The 14901-nt window shown below is 45.5% G+C and overlaps 1 protein-coding gene across 12 annotated transcripts in view; it reads right to left on the bottom strand.

The window, feature by feature from the left end:
- Nucleotides 1–926: 926 nt before the first annotated feature.
- APLP2 (amyloid beta precursor like protein 2) overlaps nt 927–14901 on the bottom strand; it is a gene marked incomplete at both ends in the record, with an annotated part of 37894 nt that continues 23919 nt past the window's right edge. For 3 of the 12 annotated variants that reach the window (XM_079545783.1, XM_079545792.1, XM_079545794.1), the window contains 12 exons: nt 927–1028; nt 1799–1954; nt 2390–2464; nt 3267–3349; nt 6114–6149; nt 6752–6922; nt 7473–7572; nt 9037–9165; nt 9577–9735; nt 10937–11011; nt 11220–11335; nt 13296–13463. In XM_079545783.1, the coding sequence (XP_079401909.1) occupies nt 927–1028; nt 1799–1954; nt 2390–2464; nt 3267–3349; nt 6114–6149; nt 6752–6922; nt 7473–7572; nt 9037–9165; nt 9577–9735; nt 10937–11011; nt 11220–11335; nt 13296–13463 (1370 nt within the window). The remainder of the gene's footprint in view (nt 1029–1798; nt 1955–2389; nt 2465–3266; nt 3350–6113; nt 6150–6751; nt 6923–7472; nt 7573–9036; nt 9166–9576; nt 9736–10936; nt 11012–11219; nt 11336–13295; nt 13464–14901) is intronic. The other 9 variants (XM_079545790.1, XM_079545784.1, XM_079545786.1 and 6 more) reach the window with 7 other exon arrangements.

Here is a 14901-nt window from a genome sequence, read left to right as displayed (position 1 = left end):
GTGAGTACTGAAGGAAACTGGTTGAGAACAGAGGATTTAAATTCAATACCAGGAACTTCCAACTCTAAAGCAGAACTGAATCTGAAAGGGGAATGTGCAGACCCCAGTATGCACAAACCATGTTCTAACATTCCACTAGAGCAACTATAAACAGAGATGCTAGAAGCCTTTTAACTCCTTGCCTCCAGGGAGTCTCGATTCCTAGAGCCCACACTGCTAAGCAGCAGGGTGCACATTACTGGTGTATGAGGATGGGATTTTTCTTTTTTTTTTTCCTTTTTTTTTTTTTCCTCATTCTAAGGATTTTTGTTCGTTGCCATTCCAAATTCCTTCCTTGTTTATGCTCTCATAGTTCCTATCCCTAAATTAATCTCTTTGCAACTCCCAGCAAAATTCACTTAAAGAAAGAAAAAAAAAAAAAGAAAAAAAAATAAAGGAAAAAAAAATACTGCTTTATATATAAAAACCAGAATGAAGAGCCACAGCTGTCTCCTTTTTACAAGGCGGGCTGGTACAAACGACCCTCAATATACAGGTGGTCTATCAGAAATAAAAATCAACATTTCCCATTTTATATATATAGAGCTTGTATCAGACAACAGTACAACGGAACTGGTATTTTTCAGATTATTAAAAAAAAAAAAAAGAAAACTACATCTCAGTCAAATATCTGCAATAGATCCATTTTTCCCATTTAAGGAGATTTATATATCATATTGTTATATTATCATTTCTTCACCCATTTAAAAGAATGGAAATTGCAACTCTACAGTAGTAATTATAGTCTTAATGATCCAGGAGTTCTGAATGTAAGATGAAGTCCTCTTGAAGCAACGGTTGGTCAGTAGTTGATCCAAAACGCTGGACCACTTTGGCCCTTCTGCCCTGCTCCTTTCCTGATCAGGGCTGCTGTATCTTCATCTCTTTTATATCTGCATCTGCTCCAGGTATTTGTAAGTGGGGTTCTCATAGCCATGGTTTTGCATCTTGCTCAGATGCCGCTCTTCTGGGGTAAGCATTGGGTCAACCTTTGGACAGACAGGATGATTTCTGGTCAAAGGAGGCTCTCAAAAGGCCTTGCTTCACAGCAAGACAGTTAATACAGCATGTTGGATAAATACCAGCAGGAAACAGAAAAAAAAACTACAAAAATTATCTGCTTAACAGGATTCCTCAGCCAGGTGTTTATGCTTTCTGCACTCCCCTGCTTCTTTGGGGATGTTCTCCCTAGATTTCTAATACATTATTTAACATGACAAATTTGGGACCCATTTCTCTCATTACAGTGGTCATTATCACTCCCCTCATCAGCTGAGCAAAGGGGAAGAGCAGCTTTCTCCAGATTCCATTAAGCTGCCATTAGCAACGTGCATTTTGGGAGCTGAAGGATGATGAAAAAACTGCTTCTCAGTGTTCTGCTGATCACACATAGTCGCTGTATTAGTTGGGAGGACAAATTACTACAGATTGACTGACTGACTCCCCTGCTAAAGATATCACCTCAAAAGCTGCTCTACTGTTAAATCCTACCGTGAGCCAGACAGGGATGCCTACTTGAATTCCTTGTGATAAGTGAATACAACCGTGATGTGACCCAGCATGGCATGCTGACAAGTGCTACCTGCATGCTAATAGATAAGTGACAAAGATGGCAGCGAGGGCACAGTGAAACCCCATCCAGCCGAGAGCAGAGCAGCTGATGGTTTGGCACCTACTGCCATCTTCGCCCCCTACACGCAGCATGTGATTTAATGCTGACTATTTTCATCCTCCGTTATGGAGCAGAGTGGTTTCTCACCTCCACAATTCCATGGCTGATGGTTCCATACTGCCTTTTCCTCAGCATCACCAAGCTGATGACTATCACAGTAGCTATGGCAACGGCAATCACCAACAGACCAATGAGGGCACTGCTGCTGAAACTGAAGTCATCACGAAGCGAGTTGTCATTATCCTGAAAGGAAGACAGCAACGGATCAGGCATAAAAAAAGGAGTGATGTGAGATCTGCAGCGCTGACTGCAAACCTAAAAGGAGGCCACCAGTAAGGTCTTCAACCAGCTGTGGTATCAAGACACGATGTGTGGCAGTGTAAATATTTAATCCCCTTCTGTCAAAAGGACAATGAACACAAAATTGTTTCCCCGTTTAGGCATTCCGGACAAGCACTGACCCACAGTGCTTTCATATCCCACAAAGCACTCTTGCAACAAAAGAGTCGAGTTAGCATCTAATACTTTTACTGTTATCTTTATGCAGGGGTGCCACACTGCATTACGCTCTGCATGACTTCCCAGAGCGCTGTCAACACAACCTGGGATTTGGTAACATGCAGGAACCAAAACGCAGCGTGAGGAGGTCAGCAGGACTGCTCTCAGCCCTGTACATACCGGCTCATCCACCAGCCCACCGACGCGCTCCGCATTGAAAATCATCTCCTTCACATCGAGGGTTTCATCAATTACCTGAAAACAGCCACAAAAGCATTTTATGAAAGGAGCTGTAATAGACAGGTGGGAGAGGGAACACGAAGCCAGACAAGAGACTTCTGATGAACACTCGCAAGGGCTCAGAACCACCTACCATTCTACCCTGTTCTCCAAAGCGTGGGATCATCTCCAACTTTTAGACCCGACCAAGAAAATAACTGCAGCCATTTGGGAGTCTAGACTACTGGAGGCCTGAATTAAAACACCTTGCACACAGCACTTCTGTCATTTAAGATCTGACACGTGGCTATAGGACGATTTTGAAAGAAAGCTTCCAAAAATCGACTTTTTCTTTTTCAAGCCAGGCAATTGCTGTAAGGCAGCTGTCATTATGACCGAGCAAATTTGTTATGCTGCAGATAGAGCTACGCCTACCGGATCACCTGCCTTGATGAGGTGAGACCTATCTTGCCATGAAAAGTGTGTGGGAAAGCAGGTGGAACACAACAGCATTTCAGTGTACTCAGACAGAAAGCTACCTAGCTAAAACAAAGGTATATCAAAGGGTCTCTTTCTGGGAAAGCAATTACTAAATCAGACACTTCACCAGCTCAGACTGCCAAAGATCCAGATCTCTCTCCTTCCCTCACCCTCCCACCCTTCTGATGCTAATCAGTATTAAGAGCCTACAATAGTCAGAAAACTGACTCCCCCACACCATATGGACAGTGAATACACTGGCATTCTGTTAGCAGGAAGGAGGAATGAAAACAAGCCACTGCTATTAATTAGTGCCCGCGGCAGGCTTTGCTTTATAAAATAAAGGTGGAGGGCTCACCACATTTTCATCCACTTTCTTCTTGCTGTTAATCACTTTTTCTTCAGCGCCAATCAGCCCATCCAACTCAGTCATGCCAGAACCTGCACCAAAAGAGCAAGGCAGGGACCATCAGTCAGCCCTTAGCACCACGCAGGAAGGATTACCTACTCTCTGTAGAGCTGCCACAGCTACTGCATTTAACCGCACGGACCGCCGATTATTAAGCTGTCTTCATGCTGTTGTGTCAGAAGGGGAGCTCATAAGCTATGCTACAGTGACAAGTGATCGGGGAGGTTCTGTTAATGAAGGGAAATGAGGTGGCAATGAGAGAAGCAGACAGGACTCACCAAAACAGGCTGAAGTGTGAATTCGGACACACCGTACTGTTAAGTACTGCTGTTAGAAGTTCCAAGACAACACATAACACAAACTGTGAGCGTGCAGTTCCTTCCTGCAAGTGTCACCCAGGGTCACCACCACCTCAACGTGACCCGTGATGGCAGCACGTCTCCTCTCTGCTGGCAGCCAGCACACAGGGAGAGCTTCCAACCGCGCGGTCAGCATCATCCATTCTTTTGGAATAGAGCACATCAGCGAGCGTCTCAGGAAGGAGAATCTCAAGGTCACCCAGTACAGCTCTGTAAGGAGCTGCTGCCCCAAATCCAGCGTGAGCCCAGAAATGGTAAATCCCAGGGCAAAGGAGGAGCGAAGCACTGCACTAGCCTTTGTACCAGAACGTCACTCACCCATTTCTAGGCTAGAACTACTATATGCCGAAAGAATATCAATCAACAGAAGGCTGCTCTAGATAAACTGTTTTGATCTCAAGCATTTATAAATAGATCCAATCAGCAACAATTTGATGCAGGATACTCCGACCGACTGCCACATAACAAGTTAGGAGACTGCAAGTTTTCCACTGCCAGGATGCACAACGTCATGTCCTTCACAACATCCACACCCCCCAGAGCACAGCAGGAGGCAGGGAAGCTGCAGGCAGGTCCCTCCAAGGAGGGGCACGAAGTGGGGGAATATATTACTACAGCACTTAATGCTTTGCAGGTGATTGTGTGCACCTCTTCACAAGCTGCTGAGCTTGCAGGCTGCCTGAGACACGACGTCAGCCAGTGCTGAAATTGGCACATGTTCTCTGACAGGATGCAAAGGAAAGGGCAGTTGGCTCCGTGGCAAGTTTTTTACCCTGACAAGCTTGTTACTGCACAAAAACGCCAAAGAAACCAACGTTTCACTCCAGCTCCTCCCAAAAGGAGCATCTACACTTCTGCCTCACTCCCTTTCCCTTCACAGCTCTTTGGAGACTGTAATCGGATTCCAAGCACGGCCACAACTGCCAGTCTGACTTCCCACGGCCGCTGGAGCAGCTCATGTTATTGTGAAAGTCAATGATTTGGATTTTCTGGACAGACTAGACACAAATAGTTTTTAAGAGAACTACTGTGCCAGCTTTTGGCCTGTGGCTGCTTCACCCAGTTCTCAGGGGTCAGCACAAGGCAGTTCCCAGAGCTGGGGTTCAGCTGCTGCACTGAGCTTTGCTGTTTGTCACACAGTGCTGTACCCAGTTCTATAGAGCTCTAAGGTGCAGTTTAGGTTATATACTTCCTAGGAAAAGAAAGAAAAAACCAACCCACAGTAACCACACACACAAAATAAGCACATCTCCCTGGCAGCCGTTGAGAAATTCGATGAAAAGAGGAAGAAGGGGGAAATGTAGGATGTAACCTTTGTTCCCACATCATCAGAAACTTCCATTTACCCAAATGGGGAGAAGGACAGCCTATACTTATCATCTTTAAGACAGCACATCAATCAAGAATCCAACTAAAGACTGTCACAATTCTTTCCAGTGTGGTCAGTTGTGCATTGCTCCGTAATGATGAAGGTGACTTTTGTAAAGAAATGCTGGTAATGCTGTCTGGTCTTTACCACATTACAAAGTTATCTGTGCTCACACTGGATGGCTATTAGCAAAATCCTTGGCTTTGAAATCCTGCACAACACATATGGAACCAAAGGCAGAATAGAGCAACTGTTTTACCCCCCACGTGTGCCACTGCTCTGCAACAGCATTCTGACAACCAGCCTTCCACTGCTACGTTAGCAACTGGCTCAGTTAGCAGGTCGGCTGGGCAGGATCGTTACCTGAGACTGTATCTGTGACAGAGTGGAACTGAACATCAATACTTCCATGCCCCTCTTACAGCCCAGTCAGCCCCTTTTTAGCCAGACACTACAATCAATAATGAGCTCAAGGAGAAACAGATAATCACACAGGACTTTGCTCGTATGGAGGGATGCTACTTGCGACAAACAGATGCAGAGAAAACACGAAGAAGGAATCTCCCATTTACCTGCTCCTGAACACATCTCCCACAGTGCCAAGGAGGGTGTTTAACTGGGAAGTACAGCCTGGGACTGCTGGGGCACTCAGATCCCTAGATCAGTGCTGTTGTCAGGAGCAGAACAGCCTTCAGACTGTTGAGACACCAGCACTACCTGGTTTATTTTGGTAAGTGTTGAGTATCTGAGTACAGACAATGAGATATAAAGTACTGCATGGCTTCAGACAGGCTGCTAAGCCCACATTTCTTGAGGGCAAAGAAGTTCATCTGCGTATTCTGAGACACCTGCTAGCCCATCAGAAAGGAACACGCAGAACCAACTGGATATTCAGACTAGCTTATTTTTTTAACACTAGGCCTAAACAAGCAAACAGAAGGTTACTAAACTAAATGAGGGCAGGGAAATGAAAACAAAGGTGAGTATGAAACTAAAATGAAGCTATTGGGCACACAGAGAAGGTAGGAGAGTGATAGAAGCACTGTGAGGGAGCAGCTTAGAACCAACCTTTTTTCATTGGATGGTACAAATCCGGCTGAGGATCTAGCAGGAGGGAAAACAAAAACAAAAATAGCAGAGAAAGGAGATTAAGAGAGAAAGGAAAAAAGGCTTGCGCGTGATTTCTGACTCAGACCCTGGGAAAAGCTTTTAGTCTACAGCTTTCTTTAAGCTCAGGACTCTCTCCAAGCGTTTTTAAAATAAATACACACACACGCACCAGATGCCAACACCCGCTGATAAAAAAATAGGTAAGTATTAAAAAGAAAAAAGATCCTAATGTCCCTTCAGCAGGTCATGGCACAAAGACTTACACAAGAATTTTTTGGTTAAACAGTGAGTGACAGTGAATTCCAGAATCAAGCTACACAGTAAAAACTCAACACTTCCTGCAAAATGGAAAGAGAGAAAACAGTTTTGCAACGAGCAAAATCAGGAAACCAAGAATGCAGCTCAGTGCAAATCTGTAGCAGCACTGCCTGTTCCAAATGGACGCAGTCTGAGCATACACAGGCTGGGGGAACTGCTTTCCTCTTCAATGACTCCAAGGGATGGAACATCCTGTGCCACTGAGCTGCCCTAGCAGTTAAGAAAGCAGTGCCTATGTTCCGTGAAGCCAGTGAACCCAACTCTTCAGTGCTACATACCTTCGTTTTCAGGCACAGCTGGGAATGTTTTCACCTGGAACGGACGGAAAGGTTTGCCCTCCAGGGGAATTTCTTCACTTTCCTCAGAGCTCACCCTGACATCCACCTGGGATTCAGAAATGGACGATGTGAACTGATCCATGTCTGCACGTTGCTCCTGAAGCAATTCATCTAAAAGGAATAAGAGGCAATCTTAGGCAAACTGCATGAAGCCTGGCAGGAACAGAAAGGGGCAGATGGTTTGAACTAGCTGATGCAGGGCTGCAAGGCAAACACTCCTCTGGGCTGCCAGGTTATCTTATCTTGCATACACCAGGGTCTCATCCGGAATGCTCACTAAAGGTACCCGCCAGAAAAACATGCAAATAAGAGTCCAGAGGCTTGAGGTTTTGGCCCAAGGTTTTGGCAAGAGGAGATTAAAACCCTATAAAACAAGAAAGCTTCTACTTATTTTTATGCTTCTTTTTTCATCTACCTCTGAATGACAGCTTTGCTATTCTGCCTGTTGTTGACTTTGACACAGTGAATGTTCTTAGGACAAGCTGCTCTGACCTGCTGTGCTGCAAAACCCACGAAATATCTGCCCTGCAGTTTCTGTGTCTACCCTACATGCTTCTTGTTTAGGGCATCCTCAAGGGAGCTAGCAATCTTTCCGCTTCACTTCCAAGGCAGTGATCCTAGGCTAATGCAGTGGCAAGGGAGCTGGCACAGGGACACTCACCAATCTCATCCTGGATTTCTTCAGCCACATATGGCACCTTGTAGAGCAGAGATAAGCTTTGATTCATCCGCTCCTCAATCACACGGAGATGTGTCATCACCTGCAAGCACACACAAACGTGTTGGAGTAGGCACAGACTGCCAGTCACTTTACTGGTACCAGTACTCCACTTACTTAATAAAATACCTATTACTAGAGGAATTGCTATGACAGACAGCAGAATGGGACCTTTCTGTTGGTCCATCTAGCCCAGAGAGAGCAAGAAAGAGAGGGAGAGGACTCAGCTGCCTTGCACAGTAAGCAGCTCTCTATCGGAAGCTCTGCAGATGGTTGTTTTTCATACCCCAGATACGGTCATAATTCATTTCATGCTGCAACTTCAAGTAAGTGCTTTGTTAAATGGATTATCATTCCTGACTACTAGAAAAGACTTGTGCAAAGGGAGCACACAATATTATTTATCCTCTGTTTTCAGAACAAAGGTGCCTTTCAGAACAAAGGACACATCATGTTTCTTGCACCCACTACACCCATTCACTGGCAACAGCTTTCTCCCTTCATTTGATAAATAAATTCAACCATAAATCACATTCCCCACGTGTATTAAATTCACTGGTGAAGTCAAGCCTGACCTGCAGAGGGTGCTGCATAATCAGGGATCACGCAGACCAAGAAACACATTAATACAGACAGCCAAATGTTGGAGAAAGCTAAGGAGTTGAATGGACCTCTTTTACAGTCTAATGTGTACCTGACCTTTTAGAGCAAGGATGAAAGCAATTTAATTTTACATGTGGCAGCTTGTCAGTCAAAGGAATCGATTGAGGAGCTTAAAGTGCATCTGAAAAGTAAAGTGAATGGAAATTGAACTGTACCACCCACATCCCTCACATGTCGATTTGTTGACACTGCAGCCTTCAGAACAAATTAAGGACTGTTGAGGTTTCAGCTTAAGAATACAGTTCACACACTCCCTCTTGGGCTTTGGCAGCTTCAGAACAAAGGGTCAGGACAGCCTGCGTTTGATATGCTAAGTTCTCTCTCAGAATGCTATGTATACTCTATCGCAAGCCAACCAACAGTTTGTAAACATCACAATTATTATCAATCTTTCTGAGGACATGCAGCTCAAGAAGAAAGCAAGAATCAGTGGTAGAACAGCAGAGAGACAAGACTTGAAGGTGTACCACTTGCCCTGAAAGACATGAAAAGGTCTTTAAATAAATGAAGGTGCATGCAAAGATGACCAAGTCTCCAATAAATAATTTCGTGGGTACTGAACAAAAGGAAACACATCAAGATGGCACCAAAGTAATCCTAATCCCCAGACCTCCAAGGTAGTAGAACCCCAGTCCTCAATTATTTTTTTTAAACACTGAGTCATGCACTGAAAAAAGCTGTGCAGAGTATCTGATGGCAGGCAGCACGCATACAGAATGGGAGATGTCCACACAAGCCTGTCAAGTTGCTATAGTACCCAGCAAACTCGCTTGAGGACTTGATGCATGCCATCTAAAGCCTCTGCTCGGTAACAACGCCTCCCTTGATAGAAATGTTCTTATACCTGAGATTTCATCTGTGCAGCCTTTTCTGGGTCAACTGCCAGGACATGCTGGTAATGGCGGATGGTGTGCAGGCGGTCCTTGTTCTCAGCACGGACGTAGCGCTTCAGAGCCTGCACGATGCGGTGGGGCTGCGGGATTTTGGGGAGGGTGAGAGGGAGGAGTTCAAAACCCACTCGATTCAAATAAAAACTGCTACTGAAATACAGCATTTGAGAGGTGAACCTGCTTTGCTACTGGACAGATCTGTACCAACCTCTTACATAAGACCTTTTTTCCCCTACGTCTGTTTGATTCAGAACGCTGGGCCTTACGAGCACTAAAGAAAGCAGAGTGATTTTAAATAGACAAAAAATAGCGTGAGTCAATCAGGAGACTCACAGCTAGGACTTCAGCAGGAACAGCCACAATGGAGAAAGCTTTACTGAGAAGCCCTTCCTAGCTTCTAACCCAGCAGGTCACAGCCTCCTCACCAAGCCATTCCCACCTGTCACTCCACCCAGCACTGCCTCACTGTAAAATACCACTGCAAAGGAACTCACTCGTGGTGGGACAGCTTGCAGGGCAGCCAGGTAGTTCTCCAGGGCAATCCGACGGCGATCATTCAGTATGGCTTCCACACGAGCCAGGTGAGTCTCCACAAGCTGCTGCTTCTCACTTGCTGCCTCTTTCTCCAGAGATTTAACCATTGCCTGGAAGTGCTGGAACAAAGAACAGATAAAACGCTGCGTGCTTCAGGATCTCTCTCACTCACATAACTCCTCAGAATAAACAGAGCCTGTCACACTGCATGTCCTAGACATTTTCAGCAGGAGAGAGGGGAACTGACAGATTGGATGCAGATTTTGTATTTGTGAGTTAACTACTAACAATTTACCTTCCAAGCTTCCTAAACAACCCATTTTAAAGGTCTGAAGGGGGCTCATGGCCTTGCACATAAAGATTATTTCAGAGCTGAGAGACCAAGACTACACTGAACAAATGATGTAATATTAACTCTTTCCCTTGTAACTCAACCTTGTAATGCAGGAACAAGACTGATCCCTTCACTCTAGAGCTATTAATCTGAATTTGCAAAAGTCAGAGGTATTGCATAAGGAAGTTTCCATCAGCACGCCTTCAGATCAAATCTCTGCACATTCTGGTAGAAAGGTCAGAACCAGAATCTCCAAACGAACCAGAGAGATTCATTAAGCATTGTTCTGTTTCATCAGAGACAATGGAAAACTCTTTCAGACTTGCACAGATTTCAAACAGCAGCTTATGCTGAACAATGTGGAGAGAGACCTGTGTTCCAGGATAAATCCAAATTGGGCTTCTAATCCTGTCAGTCACTTATTTGTACACTGGTTTGAGGGAACTTCATCTGTTTCCCATTGCCAGGAGAGTCTGCCTCTAACAATGCCATACAAAGCATATTCCTGATTAACTTCATCATCTAACTGAACTCTACTCACAAGGCCAAAGATTGGCATTTTGGCAGCAAACCAAGCTTTATCTGCTGTCTAAGTGGTTTTCACTAAGTCTGCCCAAACAGGAAATGTGTGACCAGAGCACCAGGGCCAATCTGAACAGGGCTGTGAGGTCGCTGCTCAGTGCAAAGCAGGCTGAAGGTCTGAAGTTACAATTTGGCTCCGTTGCTGCTCTGCTCTGGGGTGGGATAGTTTCTTCCTACTTGGCTTAGGAATGGACCTGGCACGACATCAGATCATCTCCAACTTCTAGAACAAAACATGCAATTGAATCAAATCTCCTCTAAAAGGTACCTGCTGACAGAACAGGAAAGCTGCTCTTCCATTTCAGTCATTTTTTGCTTTCGATATTGGTATCTCTCCCTTAGTTTATTGACAAGATGAAGGCCAAGCACCTGTGGGTTTCTTCTTTAGGCCCTTCAACTCTTACCTGAATGAGAGTCTGTCTTTCTGCCTTGGGGAGATTTACAGCTTGGTGCTCTGCTTCCTCCCATTCCTTTTTCACCTAGGAAAGGAAAGGACAGAGCAGATCAACAAGACAGACATTCATATGTGATCTTCAGAGAAGAGATAATCTAACTGCCATGCTGTGGCCAAGTTTAGGAAACTCACAGAAGCCAGAGACTGGAAAGTCAGCCTGCCATCAGTTTGTGCAGAAGCACGGGGGCAGCAGCCACACAGTGCAGTACAAAAGGCCAAAGCCAAATGCTCACCCGATCCATGCGGTTGTGGTGCCTGACCTCCAGCTGCTCCTTCGCCTTCTGGAAGCGGGCATGTTCATTGTCATCAGCTGGGGTTTCAAAATACACATCCACATCATCAGTTGGCACTGCAAAGAGAGGGTAAGGATAAGTGGAGGTTCAGAAAACTGTGATCCTGGACTGTAAAAGACAGGTAGGAGAAATCTCCATGCCTGAAGGATTAACAATCCGTCAGGTGGAGCCTGCTGAACCACCACCTACCACAAGTCCATTTTTGTATCTCTAAGCTGCCAATTTACTGCACAACATCAGTCAGTTACGTCAGCCCAAACACACAGTAATGCACTGTGACAACCAGCACCTGTTTGGTCTTCTCATTAGCTTTAAGACCAGCACTACTCAGCTCCAGGAACAGAGTGACTTGCATCGCAGAATAAAGAACTTGTGTTCTTTTCCCTTTCCCACTGGCTCTGAATAGTTTCAATGACATTTTGTGCATTAGCTGTTCACTGACAAGCTGGCTCCAGATATCATTATCATGATTAAGGAGCTCGGCAATAGATCTGCACAAAACACCACCCAGTATTTTAACACTTCAAACCTACCTTCCGTAGCAGATGCATCATACAGGACTAACAGGCAATGATATTAGACAAGACAGCAACAGAAGGAGGCTCAGTGAGACAAACTGACTTGTCCAATAAATTGGGGCGATTTGCATCTTTACGACATTCAACTCCGACAAGGGGAGAAACAGGATTTCAGAACTGACAGAACTGCAAGTTTTAGACATACCACATCCCAGAGCCCTTTCTGAAAGGATCCACAGCAAACAGGACGTGCTCTGTCACTGCCCTTTAACAGACAGAGAGCACAGTGGGAAAGCTAAGGTAACCCTTCAACCATTTTGCTAACATGGGCAGATAAAACCTCCAACACTTCACTGGAAGAGACTGCTTCTGAGCAAAAGTCACCTTGTGCTTTAGCATGAACGAAGGGGAAGAGTTTAGCAGGCAATGGACTCCACAGACCTTTCCCTTACTAGGGAGGGAGGGGGAGAAAAGGGGAAGAATTACTGCATGAAAGAATGGCAACATACAACACAGGCATTATTGCTGTGTGCAAGGACAACGCCAGACCTGCACTGTGCTCTGGGCCTGCTCATGGCATTTCTGAACCAGGCTCTGACTCTTTCCAGCCCCAAATCCCTTTGTAACAGGACAAACTTTCGTATAAAGAAGCTCCTGACATCCACATCTTTTATTTCACCACTTCAGTTAGATCAGCCCAATCTAAAGCACTTGCATGAAGCCCATTTTGTAAACAGGATTATGGCTGTATAGTCAGACTGCCAAGCCCCAGATAACACAAAAAGCCTTTCAAAAGGCTTTAATGGTAGCTGAAGTGGAAGTGCTGGAGTTCAACAATAAGATTAATAAGGAGGTTAAAATGTTTTTGGTAGTTTTATCATCTGACATAAAAGCCAGTTGAAATTGGTGCCAAAAACCTCAAGCTCTCAAAAAAAAAAAAATGCAGGGATTGAATCGTGATTCATATTTCAAACCGAGCTGAAAGTGGGAATCTGAATTCTACACTGCTTCACTGATGTTTTCTTGAAAATGTAATAGCAAGAAAACGCCTACCTCCAGGAGAACGGCAAGCTTTTCAGGACTGACTAGCCAAACACATGCTCAGCAATGTGACTGGGGAGAGAGAGAGTGCTTTCCTCCATATATTTGGGAAGAAGGCCACTATGCAAAAAGGCAAGCGAGGTGCTTCCATAACAAGAGGTGAGAGACAGACCCTGGTTCCTGCTATAGATGCAGAAGATAACCAAGCCCTTGGTAAGCCGCAGACCGATGGTGAGGACAGACAGCACGCGACCAGAACCACTTTTCCCCGTGAAAGTCAAACCTAAAGACCTCGAGAAGCAGAGACAAGAGGAGACTGCTGCAAAAGGACAGACACCAGAACCAAAAGGATGGGCTACACACGGATCCTCTCTTGACCAAGGCAAGGAGGAGGAGACACCAAACGCCAGACAGACAATAGCTAGCTGCAAAGGGGCCAGCGGGAGGCAGGACTTACTCATCTTTTTACACACAGCCATACAATACTCCTCTGACTCAAAATTGTTCCTGTTGCCTCCGCAGCCTCCATATATAAAGCGAACGCATTTTCTCTTGTTAGAGTCGAAGTACCAACGAGGCATCACAGCCCGGCAGGGCCCTGTCATCGCCTCCTGGGAGCAGACAGCTGTGTGGAGACGGGGTAGAACGTGAGCTGGTGAGGAACACAGGCCGTGCCGAGCAATGTACAACACAGTGGTGGCCCTGGTTCACACCTCCTTCTGCACATCTGGGCTCGGCGCTGCTACGTCAGCCCCTCATCAAAGGGCTTCTGTCAGTTTGAGGGGGATTCTTAACATCTGACAAGTGTTTGCCCCAAGGACTGCAAGGGAAAGGCTGCACGTGTCGCTGTGCAGCAAGCAGCCCAAGCCAGAGTCTCAACACGCAGCTTTCATCTGCAAGAGTAATTTCACATCAGTAGCACTAGGAACAGCAAGGATCTATTTTGCTGATGCCAGAGTTATGTCTTGGGTGTCCCAATGGTAGGGTCTGCACTGCACAAAACCAGCATGATGGAGAGAAAACCCATTAGGGCTGCTTAACGCATTCAGCGACGCCCTGTTCCACTGCACTCTGCCTGGGCAGATGCTCAGTGTCTCACAGGTGAGGTGTAAAAGCAAGTGAAAAGGCAGGCTAAGCACATGGAACATGATCGCTGTGGCAATTAGAGCTGTTAGATTTTGAAGGCTATGCACTAGATACTGAAAGTCCAGATAGCCATGGCACGTGGGCTGCTTCACAATAAGCAGGCAATGTAAGCTGATGGGTTATTTTGAGGCAAGAGAACAGATATGCTGTGTAAGTCAGCAACTGTACATGGTGCTTCAAGAAAAGAGACTGTGTACCCCCAAAACACTGCAGTCAAATTGTTCCAAATCTGCCTCAACATCTGCAGATCTGTAACAGCTCTGTACATGTATGACCTAAGCAAGGAAAATTATCTGCAGCACGCTGGCATTTTACCAGCAAGATGCAAGAACTGCTGGCAACAATTCAGTGATCTGTAGCTAATTGAATTTCAATCCCTCTTAACTCCTCCTTCTCTCTGCAGACTTCTCTCTAGGACACTCTGCAACACAGATGCCCTCAGAATGGCACTGACCACTTAGCAGGAGCTACTGCAAATACTTATGTAATGAAAGTGAACCGACTGTGCCCATTTTCTTCCTTCTGTGAAAAGAGAAGGATTCATGCAAAGGCTATTACTGTTTGACATGGAGACTGGAAGGGGGGCAGCAAGTATCATCCTCGGCCTCAAAGGGCAGCTTCAACACCATCTCTGCAGAACACACCCCGCCACTTTAAGCCTCCTTTTTGTGATCTGGGTATAACACACAAAATCCAAGGTACCCACCCCGAATCAAATTCAAGATGTATCCTATGTGTCTCTCAGATTTTCCAAAATTAGCCTATGCCAGTATTATTTTCTGACTCAACACTGCACCTTCATGGAGGTGCTTGTTGAGTGTGCCAAACACTGGGCTTTCTGCCAGCAGTTCTGCTGTTTATCTGGAAACATATGGCCCGTGCTCCAGAGAGTTAATTTCAACACTTGAAACACAAGC

Source organism: Tetrao urogallus (genome assembly GCF_951394365.1).
Source record: "Tetrao urogallus genome assembly, chromosome: 22".
Lineage (NCBI taxonomy): Eukaryota > Metazoa > Chordata > Aves > Galliformes > Phasianidae > Tetrao > Tetrao urogallus.
Note: the sequence above shows the minus strand (reverse complement) of the source record. Positions and strands in the feature narration are given on the sequence as shown.